Genomic DNA, 16,370 nt, shown 5'->3' with positions numbered 1-16,370 from the left:
ACAACCCGTTCCCCCCGTTGAAGGCTAATGACGCCGAAAGCCAGACCCGCCGCGCCCCCCTCCTGCCCCGCACGGCCCGAGCGGCGGCGGGCGGCAGCGCCCCCGCACTACCGGATAACCAGCAGCGCGCTCTGCGTCCCCCGCCTGATCTCCATCAGGAAGGCTCCCGCCATGCCGGCACGGACCAGCGCCACGCACGGCGCAGGAAGCCGCCGCTCTCCCGCCGGCGCAGGCGCGGGGCCGCCGCCCGCCGCCACAGCGCCGCCTGCGTGGAATCGTCGGGTCACAGGATCACAGACTCAGCAAGGCTGGAAGAGACCTTTAAGATCATCCAGACCAAACGTCCACCCGGCACTGCCGCTGTAACCCGTAAATCACATCACCCAGCGCTACATTCAGACGCCTCTTGAACACCTCCAGGGATGGCGACTCCACCACGTCGCTGGGAAATCTGTTCCAGTGCTTGACCACCTTAACAGTGAAAAATACTTTTCTAATTTCGAATCTGAATGTCTCCTGTCTCAGTTCAAGGCCATTCCCCCTAATCTTGTCACAGTAGGCCCGGCAGAAGAGACCAACCCCAAAAATCTTCTTTCAGGGAGTTGTAGAGAGCATTTACATAGAGAGCATTTAGTCTCCTCGAGGCTGAACAACCCCAGCTCCCTTGGCCGCTCCTCATAAGACATGTTTTCTAGACCCTTCGAGAGCCTTGTTGCCCTTCTCTGGAGACGTTCCAGCACATCAATGTCCTTTTCAAAGTGAGGGGCCCAGAAACTGATCACAGCACTCGAGGTGGTGTGTAGAGAGGGACAATCACTGCCCTGGTCCTGCTGGCCACACTATTCTTGATACAGGCCAAGATGCCACTGGCAGTCTTTGCCACCTGGGCACACTGCTCGCTCATATTGGCTGTCAGAACCCTTCTCCGCCGAACAGCCCTCAAGTCACTCCTCCCCAAGCCTGTGGCACTGCATGGGGTTGCTGCGACCCAAGAGCAGGATCCAGCAGCTCGGCCCCCGCAGTGCCCTGGGAGGCAGTGGCAGAAAGATGTCCCAGAGTCTGCTGCGCCCGCCGGCTTGGCCGCTGCTGGCGGTAGAGTCAGGCCTGGGGGCCCAGGAATGAGTCCCACCGGGTCCCGAGGCCTCAAGGTCAAGGTCTGCACAATCGGCTGGTCTCACGGGGTTTTCTTATGCCCAGTCTTTTCGGTATTAGCATCGGGCTGTCATCTCCTGCTTTCCTGCTACACCACCACCGGGCGGAGCCTGGGTCTGCTTTCTCGGGCACCTCCCCGCAGGAACTGTGGGCTGTGCCTGGGGATGTGTGCTCAGGATTCGTGACTGCTGAACAGTGTCAAGGCCTCTTCAGTGTCTCACCTGCACCACCCAGCAAGTAGGCTGGAGGTGGGGAAGAGGCTGGGGCAGGGGGAGAGATGGTACAGCCGACTTGAATCGACCGAAGTGATGTTCCATGGCACAGAACATCACTCTTGGCAGTAAAAACTCGGGGCGTAGTCTTTCCAAAGCGACCATTGCTCAGAGACTGTCTGAACATCAGCAGTCTTGTTGTGGGAGATGGTGAGTGATTGTCTGTATATTTGGGGGGGTGAGGGGGGTTGTTCCTCTTTCCCTCATCTACTAAAACATCACTGTTTTAACCCACAGTTTTTCTTGCTTTTGCACTTCTGGTTCTACCCCGGGGCTAACAGCTGGCTGGGGTCAGTGCATCATGACCACAAAGTTCAGTCTGAGCAGAGGACTCTGCTGAGACAGGGGCAGGCTCCCCAGCACTGGGGACCGTGTCCTGTGGCTTGTCATGCACCACTACTCACCCCCTGCCTTGTGAAAAAAACCCTCTCCACCCTTTCTCGCAGCTTTACAAGTCTGCCTGAATTTCTCCTGATCCATGTGCATCCAGCTCTTGAATGCTGTCACACTGTACTCATAGCAAACAGACTCTCGGCACAGGCAGCTGCTGCTCTGGGGTGAGGTTTTCTACTGCCTCCCATGAGATCTTTTATCAAGAGACTGTAAGTCCACCCTGACACACCTGTGTGACTTTTCCTTACCTTATGAGCACTGTCACCACTGCACACTTCATCCAGGATGCTGCCCTTACAGTATGTAAGAAGTTGATGTTCAGTGTTCAAGGACACCAAGGAAAGAAACTGTCACTTTGAAAAGAGGAGTCTTTCTGCAATATTAAAAGTGTTTACTTTTCATGAAGTCACAAGACCGTCTGTGGTTTCAGAGAGTTATTCGAAAACATGATCTGCAAAGCTTGAAAACAAAAAAGCAAATTTGCACATTACTTTTATAGCCATTTATTATCAAAGCCATGATTATTTTGAAGTAATCTTAGTCCTTACAGTTATCAAAACCAAGTAGGAGAGTCCCAAAGAAGAAGATGGAGTAAGGTTAGATTTTGTGAGAAAAAATACAGCAGACAATAGTCAACAGTTTCAGCTGAGTTATTTTGTTGTTTTTTTACAAAGCATGAATTTATTGAAGTATTCTAAGATGGGACTATACTGTCTACATGCTGTTCGGAGTTTGGTAGTTTGGGGTTTTGTTGTTGTTGTCGTTTGTTTCCTTTTTTTTAAGGAAGAAAAATAATTAGTCCACATGGTAGGTTTCATTTCAAATTGCTTCAGAAACCAATGTACATGTTGTGGGCTAAATTGTTCTAGACAAGTAGGTCATACATCAAACGTAAACCCCATGTAATTATAGGAGAATTGACTCCTAGTATTAGTAAAAGAGCCTTTGACGTTACAAAGGCTTACACAAGGCTACAAAGTTATGAATAATTTAAAGTATTTCCAGGGTGTGAGTTTCATTTATTCAAAATTGTCTATTATAAGTTTCTCACCATTTCTGCTGTGAAATAATTACAGAGAAAGGAAGGTAAATGTCCTACAGAGCAAGTGCACCTAACATCAGTGCTGGACCCAATCCAGTATTTTGACTCCAACATCAGTAAAAGGAGGTACAAAAACGAAGATCTCCAATAGTGTGGTTGCTTCCTGGTGCTTCTCCTGTGGGTACATCCCTACCCAATTCCTTCAGTGTCCACTTGTGGATATGTTTGTCATCAATATGAATAATGCATCCTCCAACCTACGGATAGTGTCCAAGTCCCCAGCCCCTGGTGCCAATATGTTCTAGGAGTTTTCTGCTTCACAGAGAATAATTTTCTGTGCCTCCTCATTCTCATACTGTGGGGTTTGGTTAACAACAACTTTGTTGCCTTTCATGATTTTGTAGAATTTGATCAATCCTCTCCCCTGCCTTCTCTCTCTGCATCAAACAGTCCCAGTCATTATTGCTCTTGCTGTAATATAGCAGTGGCATCTCTACACAGTGCTTTCCCAACTTCTCTACATCCCTCTTGAGCTGTGAAGACAAACACTGATGCCATAATCAATCTGAGGCTGCACCAGCCTTTTTTACAGCACCCAAACAACTACCCCTGTCTTGTTGTCAATATTCTTTCCAATTATGTACAGTGTTTTTTCAATTGCCACTGCACATAAAGTTGATGAGACAACTTGAAAGAACTGTTTTGGACCTCTGAGCTGTAACTGCCAGTACTAAATTCAGCACAAGGGAAGCTTAGAAATCCAACCACGCAGCAGCAGGAGCATGTGAAAGCACATGGTCAGTTATTGAAAGTCACTTCCCATCTGTGAAGTTCACCACTGTTAAATAGCTCCAAAAGCACGACCAACCTTGTTAAAAATTACATCTCAAAGGCATTTAGAAGTATCTTCAAAGAAAACAATAAATTTAAGTGCACCATTTTAATTAAAAATACATGACACATAGAGTAATACTTGATGCCTCAGAAAACTAGTGAAAATTGTCAGCTTTCCAGAAAGTAACTATTTTTCATCTACCAATTCCTGGTATAGTTTAATGAGAAAAGGAATTGCATTTCCTCTTTATTATTATCCCAAGTCTGGATAATAAAATTAGACTTCATTAAATATTGGCTGGCAACATAAGTCAGCAAGTAGAAGATTTATAAATATTATGAGATTTTCCCCTGGCAATATTTTAGAAATATTTGTCCTCAGTCAAAGCCTAAAATATTAATCATGTAAGCTGAATGCACCTTTATTTTTTTGCAGTTACTCAAAGTAATTTATAACTATAAGCTCTGTTTGCTATTACAAAGCCTCTTTACATTTGCGAATCATAATGATGACTTTAAAACTAACAGATTACAGTCTAAGAACTGTACCCTTTATGCTGTGGAATTGGTCAGTCGAAAATCACTCTTGCAATGCAGTAAAAAATTCCTTCCAATACTGTCTGTGTGGGCACCCATACACTTTTGTGTGTAGTAAGGATTCAAGCATACTAATCACAAGAAATTTTAGAAAATTCCTAATATAACTACTGCTAACATAAACATCACATCGTAGGATCATAGACCTGTTTGGGTTGGAAAGGGATTGGATGGGAGTTTGCCTCTTCTCCCAGGCAGCCAGAGACAGAAGAAGAGGACAAGCTGCACCAGGTGAGGTTAAGGCTAGACATTCAGAGGAATTTCTTCACAGAAGGAATGTTTAGACTTTGGAATGGGCTGCCCATAGAGGTGGTGGAGTCAGAGTCTCTGAAGGTGTTTAAGGAAAGACTGGCTATGGCACTTAGTGCCATGGTCTGGTTAATGTGGTAGCGTTTGATCATAGGTTGGACTCGATGATCTCAGAGGTCTTATCCAACCTAATTGATTCCGTGATCTTAAAGATCATCTCGTTCCAATCCCCGCTGCTATGACCAAGAGCACCTTCTAGACCGGGTTGCTCAAAGCCTGATCCAATCTGGCCTCGAACACGTCCAGGGATGGGGCATCCACAGCTTCACTGGGCAACCTGTTCCAGTATATTTTTCTAAAGAACCACCTGCCTTTCATTTTTACCTGCGCTGTATTTGGTAAACTCAGTAAATACCAGGCAAAATAAACGAGCACACGCACTCACACAGAGCCCGCTGCGCGCCCGCGCACCTGCGCACGCGTCCCGCCAGGGGGCGCAGCGCGGCGGCGGCTCGGCGGGCGGGGCGGGGTGGGCGCGGCGCGGGGCACGCCGGGAGCTGTCAGGGCGGCGCGGCGGTGCTGGCGGCGGTCGGGCTCTTCCGGCTCGGGTCGCTCAGGTAACGCCGCTCCCTCCGCTCCTTCCCCGGGACCCTGGTGCGGGCAGGCAGCGCGGCCCGGCCACGGCTGCTGCTCTCCTACCTCCATCCCCGTCGCCGCGCCGGTGTTGGGGAGGGTCCGCCCCTGAAGCCGAGCCGAGCCGGCCCTCTGCTCTGTTCTGCCCTGCCGTCCTCTCCTCTGCTTTGCTCTGCCCTCCCCTCCGGCACCGTCGTGGTGGGTGACGGCCGGGCCGTACTGGGCTGCGTACGAGGAGCAGGTGCTGAGGAGCCTGGGGAGACCGGTTATAGCCTGTTAATTGCTCTGCATCAATTAACCTGTGGCACCTGTCCATCCTCCCCCTCCGGGCTCTGTCCCCCCGCAGCGTGGAGCGCGCCCGGGTGGGTTTTGGGGTGCGGAGCCTCTCCCCGCGCCCGCACCCCGGCAGCAGCCGGCGGGGCCTGGCTTCGCCCTTAGTGGTGGAGCTTCCTCAGGGAGCTCTTCCCGCCTGGGAATGAGCTTGGCGTTGGGCTGCCAGGGCCGTCCTGCTTTGACCTTGAGCGTCCAGGGGGCTGTGGGCCTCTTTTGGGTCAGATTCCCGGTTGCTGGAGTTACTGTGTGTGGTGTTTGGAAGGATACATGGGACATAGGGCTGTCGCTGGTTTGTGTGGTGCAGGGTTAAATTTCATCTGTTGATGCAGAGATGGCCTTAAATCTTGTAATAGCAGTTTGAAAAGCATAAATATATGACAGCTTCTGGTGTTAAGTGTTTTTTAGAAATAATATATTCATACCTCTGACAATAACTAGAGAAGCCTAAACAATTTATCTCTTTAAATGACCTAAAATATGTTAGATATGAGGTGCAGGTTTTGATGAGCTTATTCTGGGTGACTCAACCCTTGTGTTTTGTTGCTCATTGCAAGAACCCTTTCACTCCTGGATTTGCTTTCAACATGCAGTAATAGTGAAAGTGTTACGGTTCTCAGGTTAACTGCAGAATGTTACTGATACCTGAATTCCAGCTGTAGGAATGTGAAGAGTTGGGAAGACTATCTAAAGGGTAACAGGCTAGATGCTTGCAGGTAGTAAGGGGGCACAATAAAAGATTGAAAATCCTAGTCTTTTCATTTTGCTGCCATGGCTTGGCCTGTGTTAGGTACTTAGGCAGGCCTGGCTATCAAATTTTCTCTCTTTCTTTGTGTTTTTTTACTTTTTTTTAATGTTGGTACCTTTTCAAAAACAAGGTGGGATGCAGCAAACCTTTTGCTAATAGTGTGATGCCTAAATATTGTGATTATCCAAAATGTACAGTCATTTTCAATATAGCATATATGAATGTCATGGGGGGAACGTCGATTTGGAAGCAGGCAGAATGTTTACAGCATAATTTGTGGTTTTGTCTTTATCGACATGAGAACTGGCACTTTTGGAAACTAAGCGGATTGTAAATGATATGGGGAGAGGCTGCATTTCTAGCTTACTGAATGTCTTACTTTCCCAACTTGTTGGTAGCACCTGTGACAGTAGATGTTTAAACAGCATCTTGCAAAGAAAGGTTATCTTATGTCTTCCATCAGTGGAGTGGCTGTGCATTTGAGTGGATGGTTATGTTCACAAGTTAGGCCATGCTTATCCTGGCAGTGCTTTTCCTGTGTAAAATTACTGGCATGCTATGCTGACTATTAGAAATGCTCATCGCAGGCACAGCAAGCTTGCAGTGTGGCTGGGTGCCATGGTTCAACCCCAGCCAGCAACCAAGCCCCCTTCCCCCACCTGCAGGACAAGGGAAAGAATCAGAAGGGTAAAAGGTAGAAAACTCATGGGTTGAGATAAAGACAATTTAATAGGGAAAACAAAAGCCACACACACAAGGAATGAATTCAGTGCTTCCCATGGGCAGGCAGGTGTTCAGCCATCTCCAGGAGAGCAGAGCCCCATCACACCTAGCAGTGACTTGGGAAGAAAACAAACACCACCATTACAAATGTCCCTACCTTTGTCCTTCTTTGCATGCTAAGCATGATGTCATGTAGTCTGGAATACCCCTTTGGTCAGTTTGGGTCACCTGTCCCAGCTCTGTCTCCTCCCAACATCCCACGCACCTCCAGCATGGCAGTACAGAAAGGAGAAAAGTAACCCTGTCCAGCAATAACAAAAATATCTCTATATTATCATTATTTGTGTTTAGCACAAATCCAAAACACAGGCCCCTACCTGTCACTGTGAAGAAAATGAACTGTACTCCACTGGTGTGAGGGGGCTCCGCCTGTAATTTCCTGGCGTTATTATCTGTTTGAATAAAGGGAAGACACTTGCGTGTGTTTATTGCTGGCTTAGTACTTTTGACCACAGTTCCTGGTGTCTACTTTTAGTGTCTTCTTGCTTAGCTGGGACTGACTGCTTGGACTGGGCTGGGCTGGCTGGCTGAAAATGCTTATTGTCTTTTTCTTTTTCTTTTTCTTTCTCTTTTTCTTTTTCTTTTCTTGTATTAAATCTGCAGTGTGTAGAAGAGAACCATGAAGAGATATGAAGTATGTTGTTAATGTTTTGAAAATGATTGAGAAAAATAGGAGATGGAAAAGAGACCACACTAAGTGATACCTGTTAAAGCATGAAATAGAAACATTGAAGTAATTAGTCTGTATGCACATAAACTGTCTTCCAGATTAATAACCATGTTGCTCTGACTTGTAGCTGAAACAAAGCTGAATGATAAATAGAAATAGTAAGTGATATCTTTCCCTCTGAGAGGCCAGGGAGAAGAAACACTGCAGGATCAACCATTTTCTCCCAATAACTGAAACAAGAAATGAAAAGAAAGCACCGAAGAGAATCAGTAAACAGTTTTACTAGTTAACACATTCCTATTTTTATCAGAAACTTGTAGTTCAATATAAACCTAAAAAAAATTCTTAGAAGTCAAGGAATGGTGCTTTACTTAACTAGGTTTTTAACTTGCAGAAATTGTAGGGAGTTTAACCTTGTATTTATGTCTTTTCTGGTTTACTTCCGAGGATAAGGAGAGTGAATGAGTTTTGGTCCAGGCACCATTTTCAGAATAGTCAGAAAGGGATTCTGCTTTACAAATTCCTTTGAAATCCAGCACCAGAACTGGGAAACCAGATGCAATGTGAAATGTAATCACAGTCTAGATAATACAGAGATATATGCATGGCATATGACACTATTTCAGAATTAAAATCAGAATAAAGTTATAGAAATTAGTTGAAATTTGAAATTAATTAATTACTAATATCTTAGACCTCAGGACATAATAAAAAAGGAAGATGCACAAAGTCTTGCTCAAATGCATTGTATTAGGTTATCCAAGTAAGGTAATGATAGGGATATGAGAGCTTCTGAGATGCCATTGTGAAAAGACATATCAGGATTGTTTGGAGACAGAATGTTAAGCCCTCTTGAAGCTACATATTAGAACAATGGGTATGGATAAATGAAAGGCTATTGTAAGCAAAGAACAAATGAATAAATTACCAGGCCACCACTTTTTTTGCTGTTAATTTGGTAGATTCTGTATATCAGAATATTTAAAGAGAAGTCTCAATGTGAAGGCACAGCATTACCCTGAAAGCAAAGCTTCTCTCTATACAGAGTACTGCAAGTGTAATGTAAGACAGTGAACCTCATCTGAGTCCTTTATTTTTGTGTACTAAGCTGAAAAGTATTCTGAAGTTGGTAAACTCTCCTTTAAAACAAAGTGTAGTACAAATACAGCTTTAAATGAATTGATACTGGTTTGAGTTGATTTCATTGTTATGTTTGTTATGGCTTTTTTGCTGTTGTTTACCTATTCCTTTATTTTAACTGCGTTGCATATTAATTTGACTTACTAATTTGACAAGAGTTAAAAATATCCAAGAAAGAAAAAGAATACCTCAAGGTAAGTCTCCTCTCAATAAACGCTTGGAAAAGAAAAGCTAGCTAGTTAAAAAGGAATTCTTTTCAGAGAGGGTATAGGGACCATTTGAAGGCACAAGGCTGAAACACACAAAAGTGAAAATAAATTACAGTTTATTTTAGGAAGCCTGTCCTGTTCCTGTGCTCAGGCAGCTGAAGAGAAGATAACTCTTTGAAGTCATGTACTTATCAAGCACTGCTCAACAGGGAAGGCAGTGGTCCCAGGTCCAGTGGGTGCATGTGGGAGCTGGGCAGTTCTGCTGTGGGACTCGGAAAGCACAAAGCTCGCAGTGCTCACGGTGGTGCAGGAGCCACAGGGAGGGTGCGGCTGCACTTGCACCAGAACACCCTCGTTCTCTCTGTGATAGTGCCTTTCCCAAACCACTGAACTTGTGGTTACCGTGGATGTAGCTATGTCAGGTAAATACTTTCCATATCCTGTTTAGAGTAATCCGAACAGCCTTATTGCTAATATTCAGTCTCAGGATCTGTTTATGAAGGTGGAAAAACTGCTGACACTCTATGATGTTGCAGATTTGATTGTGGATAGCTGAAAAGGCCCTCCCAATTCAGGGAGCAAGCCAACCTTTTTTTGAGCATGGCAACAGTTTCTTTTGGTCCAGGGAGCGGTAGTTGATACACTATATACAATGTTACACTTCAGAGTAAGGATTTTATGTTTCTGTTTGGCTCAGCATTGTGGAAATGACTGGTGACTCCAGGAGGTTGTATTTCATATTCTAGTGGAAGGTGTCCCTGCCCATAGCAGGGTGGTTGGAGCTAGATGCCCTTTAAGGTCCCTTTTAATTCAAAACATTCTATGATTTTAAAAAACTTCTTAAATACTTGGTGTTGTTCAGATGTCAGATGGGAGAATGAAATGAAGATTATTTTTAAAATGTCTTTAACCAAATTGTTTGCAGTTCTTTGAGGAATACATTGCTGCCAAAATTTAAGATTTAAGTTGTGCATAAAGATGGTAACTGTATGAGCTGAGATGAGAATAAAGTTTAAGGTGGTAACACTCTGAACACATATCAAATGAGCACAAGGTAAATTCTTCGTGTTTTGGTTTAGGTTTTTTTTTCAAATGTGTAATTGAATAGGAGGGAAATAGTGACCAGTTCTAGATTTAGATTGAAATATTGGATGTTCAAATACATTGGTGAACAAAGGGAAGAAGGTGACAAAAAAGGTATTTGAAAGTGAATGTTGAAGAATAACGACAATTTCAAGGGAGCATTTTCCTGTTTTTCTGTATGTTGTATTATTCTGACTTAAATTGCCATCTGTTTTTTAGTAAGACATGTTAGATGTTTTACATAATTTAGAATAAGAAGCAAGGCTATCTGAAACTTTGTTGGTTTTTTGACATAAAATGAATATTGGTTAAGCTTAATTTGTTACATAGATAACTCGGCAATCATTTGTTGTAAGAAAGGAAAATATATAGGGAAGCATTATTTTAGTTAATGGTTGACCTGAGTAAGAAAGATGCAAATCATCATCTTTCATTTACTGAATGTCATAAGTTTAGATCTGTGAAATCTGAATATTTGATTTGGTCTCATGAAGAACAATATTTTAAAAGTAGAGACTCCAGTGTAAGATTCTGGTATTCATGAAGTGCAGAAGTACTTAACTCTAGAAAAGATGATGTCTATTATACTTTGCCAGAAACTAAGATAATCCTGAGCAGTATGCAGACAGCAGTGCCCAAGGGCTGAAAGAAGAGGAGTCAGTAGTGTTCTGATGGTGAGTCTGAACTCAAATCAAAATTTCAGTCCAGTATATCAAACTATTTTATAGTTTACCTGTTAAATATTGAGAAGCTGTAATAAAGTAGAATTGAGTAGAGGGGTTAAAATGTTACCCTAAACTCAGTTTTTAAGAGGCAATTGAAAGAGACATGTATTTGTCAATGAGAGTGAGAAGTCTTTGGTCACTTTCTTCTCCCCTCTGACAAACAGATAGACATAGATTTGATTTTTTTTTTTAATTTCAGAAAAATTATGCTCTAAAGCATAGCATATTCATTTAGGGTTTGTTTATAATTATACATTTGTTTTCTTAAATACTAACTAGAGCAGTTGAATCCTTAGAAGGCTTGTTGTACGTTCCTTATGAATTTTTAAGCTTGTTACTTGTTCCTCTTTATGAATTCATGTCTGGTATAAGTCACACTTTGGAATACTGTACGACAGGAATAGTAGAAAGAACATTTTACATACCTGATGTACTTGCATCAGACTGTGCTCAGTGATAGACTTAGGTTTCCTCCAGTCTTTTTTATTTGAAGAAAATGCGAAATAAGGAAAAATGTACTCCGTTTCTTTTTACTGACAGTTTGAGTTTTCGCATAGTAATAAATAATAATCTTGTTTTGTGGCTTCATAAGTAAGGAGGTTGCACATCCAGTTGGGTACCTGATCTAACCTCTGTAGTACAAGCCATAGATTTTCTCTCATTTAATTCTCGTTTGATATGAGAATCATTCTCAGGAAAACATCTTGTGTTGATTTAGAAGTTGCCATTACGGGTAATGCACAGATTATTATACAGATTTGATTGGATTTAATTTAATTTTGTTATGAAAGAAATTTGAACACCTAAAGCAGTGCTGTTTTTTTCTGTGGAAAAATATTATGTGCTGTGTCCACTTGTGAATATGACTAGGTAGAAGAGTGTACTGAGAAGTTATTAATCGCAATATTAAATCTTGTTAAGTGTTGTAGACTGTTTCAGGATACTAATGACATAGTGGCTAATTATAGTTAATAATACTGTTAGGTGGGGTTCTTTTGTTTTGTTTGTGTAGTATGGGGGAGATTCTTCTTTCATTTTTGTACTGAATAGCAGTTAGCCAAAATAACAAGCTCAAATGGTTCTTATTCTTCAGAAGACATTAGAGATTCCTGTTTGAAAAATTCTGAGTAAGAAGAGTCTGTGGAAAGTCAATCTAGAAACAGAGTAATTAGCTGTAATTGGAAAATCTTTATCTGTGGTTATAGAAGAATGTATGCATTTCCTACATTTGAATTTTATCTGAAGAGTGTGGTGTGGGATTTGCAGTACTTATTTTGCTGTTCATGTTGTTAAATGCTTCTGAGGGGAAGCAAAACATAATAAATTACCAAATGACAAGGCTTCTGTTTTCCATGTATTCAAATCTGTGTTTGTATTGAGTCTATTTAAATACAAATGTTTTTCTGGAGTTGCTAGCTTAATATGTGGGCACTATACACAGCTTAAAAAGCAATAGCACTGCAGTGGAATTAGAATTTTTTGCCGTCTACTTTTTAATTGTCTACTAGTTCTTTTACTGTGCATCCCATAGCCACCCTTGAAATGCTAAACAATTTTTAAAACGCCTTGGAATATTGCATTTCAAAGCAGAGACCCTGAGGAATTCAAAGGAGCAAGCTTGTGATCTCAGATTCTTACAGTACTTGGAACAAATCTTGAGATTTCTTGAAGCGACTTGATGTATGCAGATTTGTGCTCCACAATCAGCCACTGGACCTGTACCAGTATTTCAGTATTGCAGATTGGTGTGAAGCACACAAATAGAGCAATTATCTGAGGCTTGAAAAATGTAAGAGTGGAATACTAGCAAATCAAACCTGAAGAGGAGTTTTGGGGTAAAACAGATAAGGGAGAGATTATGAATCAAGTCTTATAACCTTGTGATTAAATGAAAACAGAATCTAGATAAAGCTGCTTTTATTAAATTGATTTGATAAAGCTACTGTTCTTCTCCACGTTAATTTGGCTTCAGTGAAAAACATTTAGAGCCTCTTAAACAAGTGAATAGTTTGTGTTGATGTGAGACAGAAGGTGCTTAGGTACAAAAGTTATGAAGAATGAGCACTTGCTGTGGAAACACAGCTGAAACCATATTGTTTTAATGTGAGTCGGAGGAAAACCTGTACCAGCTCATCTGTGAAGGGAATTGAAGGCTGCTCTGGGAACACACTGTGCACAACCCCAGCAAAAGAAGATCCACAGCCCCAGACATCTTCCTTGTCAGTTGTGCAAAGACTCCACAGGCATCCAAGTGTACCCAGAATTGTGTGGTGTCTGTATTTTAATCCCCACTAGAAGGTGAAGTAGAAGTTAGTAAGTTTCAGGACCTACTTCTTCAATCACTTATGACTTAATTATATTAAATTATTTGAAAGTGTATAGTACATCTTAGGTGGTTTCTTCCTCATTCATAATAAGCTTTCTGGTGGGGCAGAAAGCATATTTACTTTTCAACATCCATTTAAGAAGTCCTGGCCACCTGACAGGTCAGTGATTGCCTGTGTCAGCCTCATGAGAATGGTTTAACCTTCAATCTGAGATGATAGGCTCATCTCATCTGGTATACAAAAAGGGGGAAAAAAAGAGCAAAGGATAGTGCTCTTCATATGTTTGTTTCAAAAGAGAAACAAAGAACATTCCAAGGAAAGTTGGCCTTCATGCCGAATGGTGATTGTGTAATGACAAGATAAATGTTCTATTCTGTGGGCTGTTTGATGGTGTAGCAGAAAACGCTATTTTTCAACTTTTTTTTGGATCTATCAAATTTTACTATTTATCTTGTTTTTTTAAAGTAGTAAACCATGAAAGAATAAGGGTGTGATACTTATAAGGAAATAGACACTACCAAGCTTTACACTGTATTGAAATACCAGCTGTAAAATCAAATGTTGTTAAATCTGCATTTTTATTATAGATGAAGAGAACAGGAAAGTGTTGATAAGAATACATGATAGAAACATGAAAAGATTAAAAACTACATTTTGGAATGTCTTCAGACTAAACAAAACCATAGTAAGCAAGTTTATTTTTATGTATAAGAACTAATAAATGGTCATTCCTGTAATTTTAATGATTGTAGAATAAAAGTAGTCCAAGGTTTATAAAACAATTACATAACATTTACATAATATTCTTTCTGGGTGCCTCACTTACTATGGCTACTCATGATTTGTTTAAAACTGAGATTTCATTTTGGGGAAAAGTATGCAAGAAATTCTTTGCATAAATTCTTTTTGCATAAAACTTTTTTTTTTTTTTTTAAGATAGAAAAATGAGACCATAACCATAGAGTAGTAAGAAAATAGACTATGCTTTTTCTTCTCTATACAAAACTTCATAATGATTAAATTTGCGCAGCCACTGTGCAGTAGACTTGTCTAAAAGCATAATTACTCAGTCAAAGATGTTAATATGTTTTGTTTTTAAAAGTAAGAGATTGTTCTGATTAGTTTCTAAGTCTGAGAGGAAGCTACCTATGCTCTGCCTGGGCTTGTTTAACCTTTGATAATCCTTTATCAGACCAGTCTCAGCTTTCAGGTCTTTCAAGCACTTGAGGAAGATAGAGCCCTGTCTTCCACTCAGCCATAAGTGGTTGCATTTATGTTTTAGCTGGATGGAAAGGATTCTGATGGTTTCTTCACTTGGAAAGAATTATTTACTGTGTGTCAAGTTCTTTCTCCATCCATTGTGCCTGGAAAAATTTGAGTTGTTCTGCTTTTATGGGTTGGTTCTTTCTTTTTAGTGTTAATACTTTATTTCACTTTTGGAGATCAGACTCTGGTGGTTGTGCAACTGTCTTTTTGAGAGATTTGTTGGCATTTTACAGCTTTTTCAGAACAAACCTGATCTCTTTTTGGGATTTAATCCAAAAATGGTTATTATAAAATGAAACCAACATGAAATGTTTAGGGTTTTTTTAAAATTAAAAGTGGTATCTAAGTGCTTTACACCAGTGGGATATTGTGAAATCTGTCAATCTGACACTCAGAACATGGTTTTTAAATAGTGGTTTGCATTTCTGTTCTGTCTTGGAGACAGTCTGTCATTATTAGTCTGCCATCAGAATCAACAGTGCAGAAAGCTTGTAATTTTTGGCCTTTTTATTCACTCCTTCCATCCAGCTCTTTCTTTCATTTTGTCTGTCACTTGTTTTTCTTTGTTCTTGCAACTTTCCTTATCATACCTGGAAGACAGTCTGGTGAATACAGCTTCTTTATACCTGTCCCATGGTTTGTTTGGATCGTTCAGTCGTGCTTCAGCCTGCACTTCTGCACACAATTTTCTTCCCATTTCCCTTTAATTTGAGACAGAAGAGAACAGCATCTGCTGAATGTGAAGTCTCTTCTGAAGCCAAGTACAAAAGAGATCTCAAAAGGTCTCCCCCAATAATACCCCCATTAAAAGGGGCACCAAATCTGCTTTTTTCACAGATGTGGTATAACAGAATACAGTAGGATTTCTCGCTGAGTTGTATTTTCTTGGGGCTGAAAATAGCCTTAAAAACTCATTCCTTTTAAAAGGTTATTGAATCTCTGTTATTAAAAAAAAAAAAAAAAGTAGTCCATGACCTATAAAAGTACAGGGTGATGTTTCTGGAACTAGAATATTTTAATTACTTGGTGTAGACTACCACGTGATGAAAATATATGGAACACATTGCAAAAGCCTGTGATTACAGAACTGTAATGATTGCTGGTAAACATGTCCTTTTGTTGTGCCTGGATGACAATAATATAAAAAAAAAAGTAGAGTTGCATCTCTGCATTAGAGTAGCAAGTCTTGTAAAAGGTAGTGTTGATACACAGAAGTCCTCTTGAATAGTGTGTAACTGCTGTATGTATCCTTCAGTCTTATCTTTGCTTGGAAGTGTTTCAGAAAGATTGGCATCTGTTTGCAGAAAGGCTGGTTTGTTGAAAGGTGGGGATTTCTGGTGATGGGCCCAGAGGAAGTAAAAAAGAAAACGAAAAATCCCTTTGTTGCATTGTTTAGAACAAGCAGTCCTTTTTGGGAGAGACAATGCATTAATTTTCTAGGGATTTTTGTTTGGCTTGTGATGTGATTTTTTTTATTATTTGTTTGGGTTTTTTAGTAGGACTTGATGTTGGACATGTGTTAAATATTTGTTAATATTTGTTTGCAGTTTTAGTTTTTTTGGGGGTTTGTTGTAACCTGATTTCAGATTTTTTTTTTTTTAATGTCTTTGAGGAAAATGTAGTGCTTTTTATACATATTTTAACAATATGTCTTGGGAACAATGGTTTCAGGGCTTTTTTTCTTTTATATTTTGAATAGGTAATGTCTGTACATGAATTGCAAGCTAGTCTCTAGTGGGGACACCGTGGGAGGATGAACACAGAGGAGCTGGAGCTGCTGACTGATTCCAAGTACAGAAACTATGTAGCAGCTGTTGACAAAGCACTGAAGAACTTCGAATATTCCAGTGAATGGGCTGATTTAATATCAGCACTTGGGAAGCTAAACAAGGTATGCCTGTCAGGTGCTCTTGAAAA

General features: G+C 41.1%; 2 protein-coding genes across 5 annotated transcripts in view; one reads left to right on the top strand and one right to left on the bottom strand.

Moving 5' to 3' along the window:
- The window catches only part of UBE3D (ubiquitin protein ligase E3D), a gene marked incomplete at its 5' end in the record, with an annotated part of 78,946 nt that extends 78,773 nt beyond the window's left edge, over positions 1–173 (bottom strand). Inside the window, one exon of the mRNA XM_082277277.1 lies at positions 109–173. Coding sequence (XP_082133403.1) covers positions 109–173 — 65 coding nt within the window. The remainder of the gene's footprint in view (positions 1–108) is intronic.
- Positions 174–5,127: 4,954 nt separating this feature from the next.
- DOP1A (DOP1 leucine zipper like protein A) overlaps positions 5,128–16,370 on the top strand; it is a 60,081-nt gene continuing 48,838 nt past the window's right edge. For all 4 annotated transcript variants that reach the window (XM_082303347.1, XM_082303346.1, XM_082303349.1 and 1 more), the window contains exons 1-2: positions 5,128–5,156; positions 16,153–16,344. In XM_082303347.1, the coding sequence (XP_082159473.1) occupies positions 16,207–16,344 (138 nt within the window). In that variant the 5' untranslated portion in view covers positions 5,128–5,156; positions 16,153–16,206. The remainder of the gene's footprint in view (positions 5,157–16,152; positions 16,345–16,370) is intronic.

The sequence above is a fragment of the Coloeus monedula genome, assembly GCF_965178545.1.
Source record: "Coloeus monedula genome assembly, chromosome: 2".
In the NCBI taxonomy this organism is placed as follows: domain Eukaryota; kingdom Metazoa; phylum Chordata; class Aves; order Passeriformes; family Corvidae; genus Coloeus; species Coloeus monedula.
Note: the sequence above shows the minus strand (reverse complement) of the source record. Positions and strands in the feature narration are given on the sequence as shown.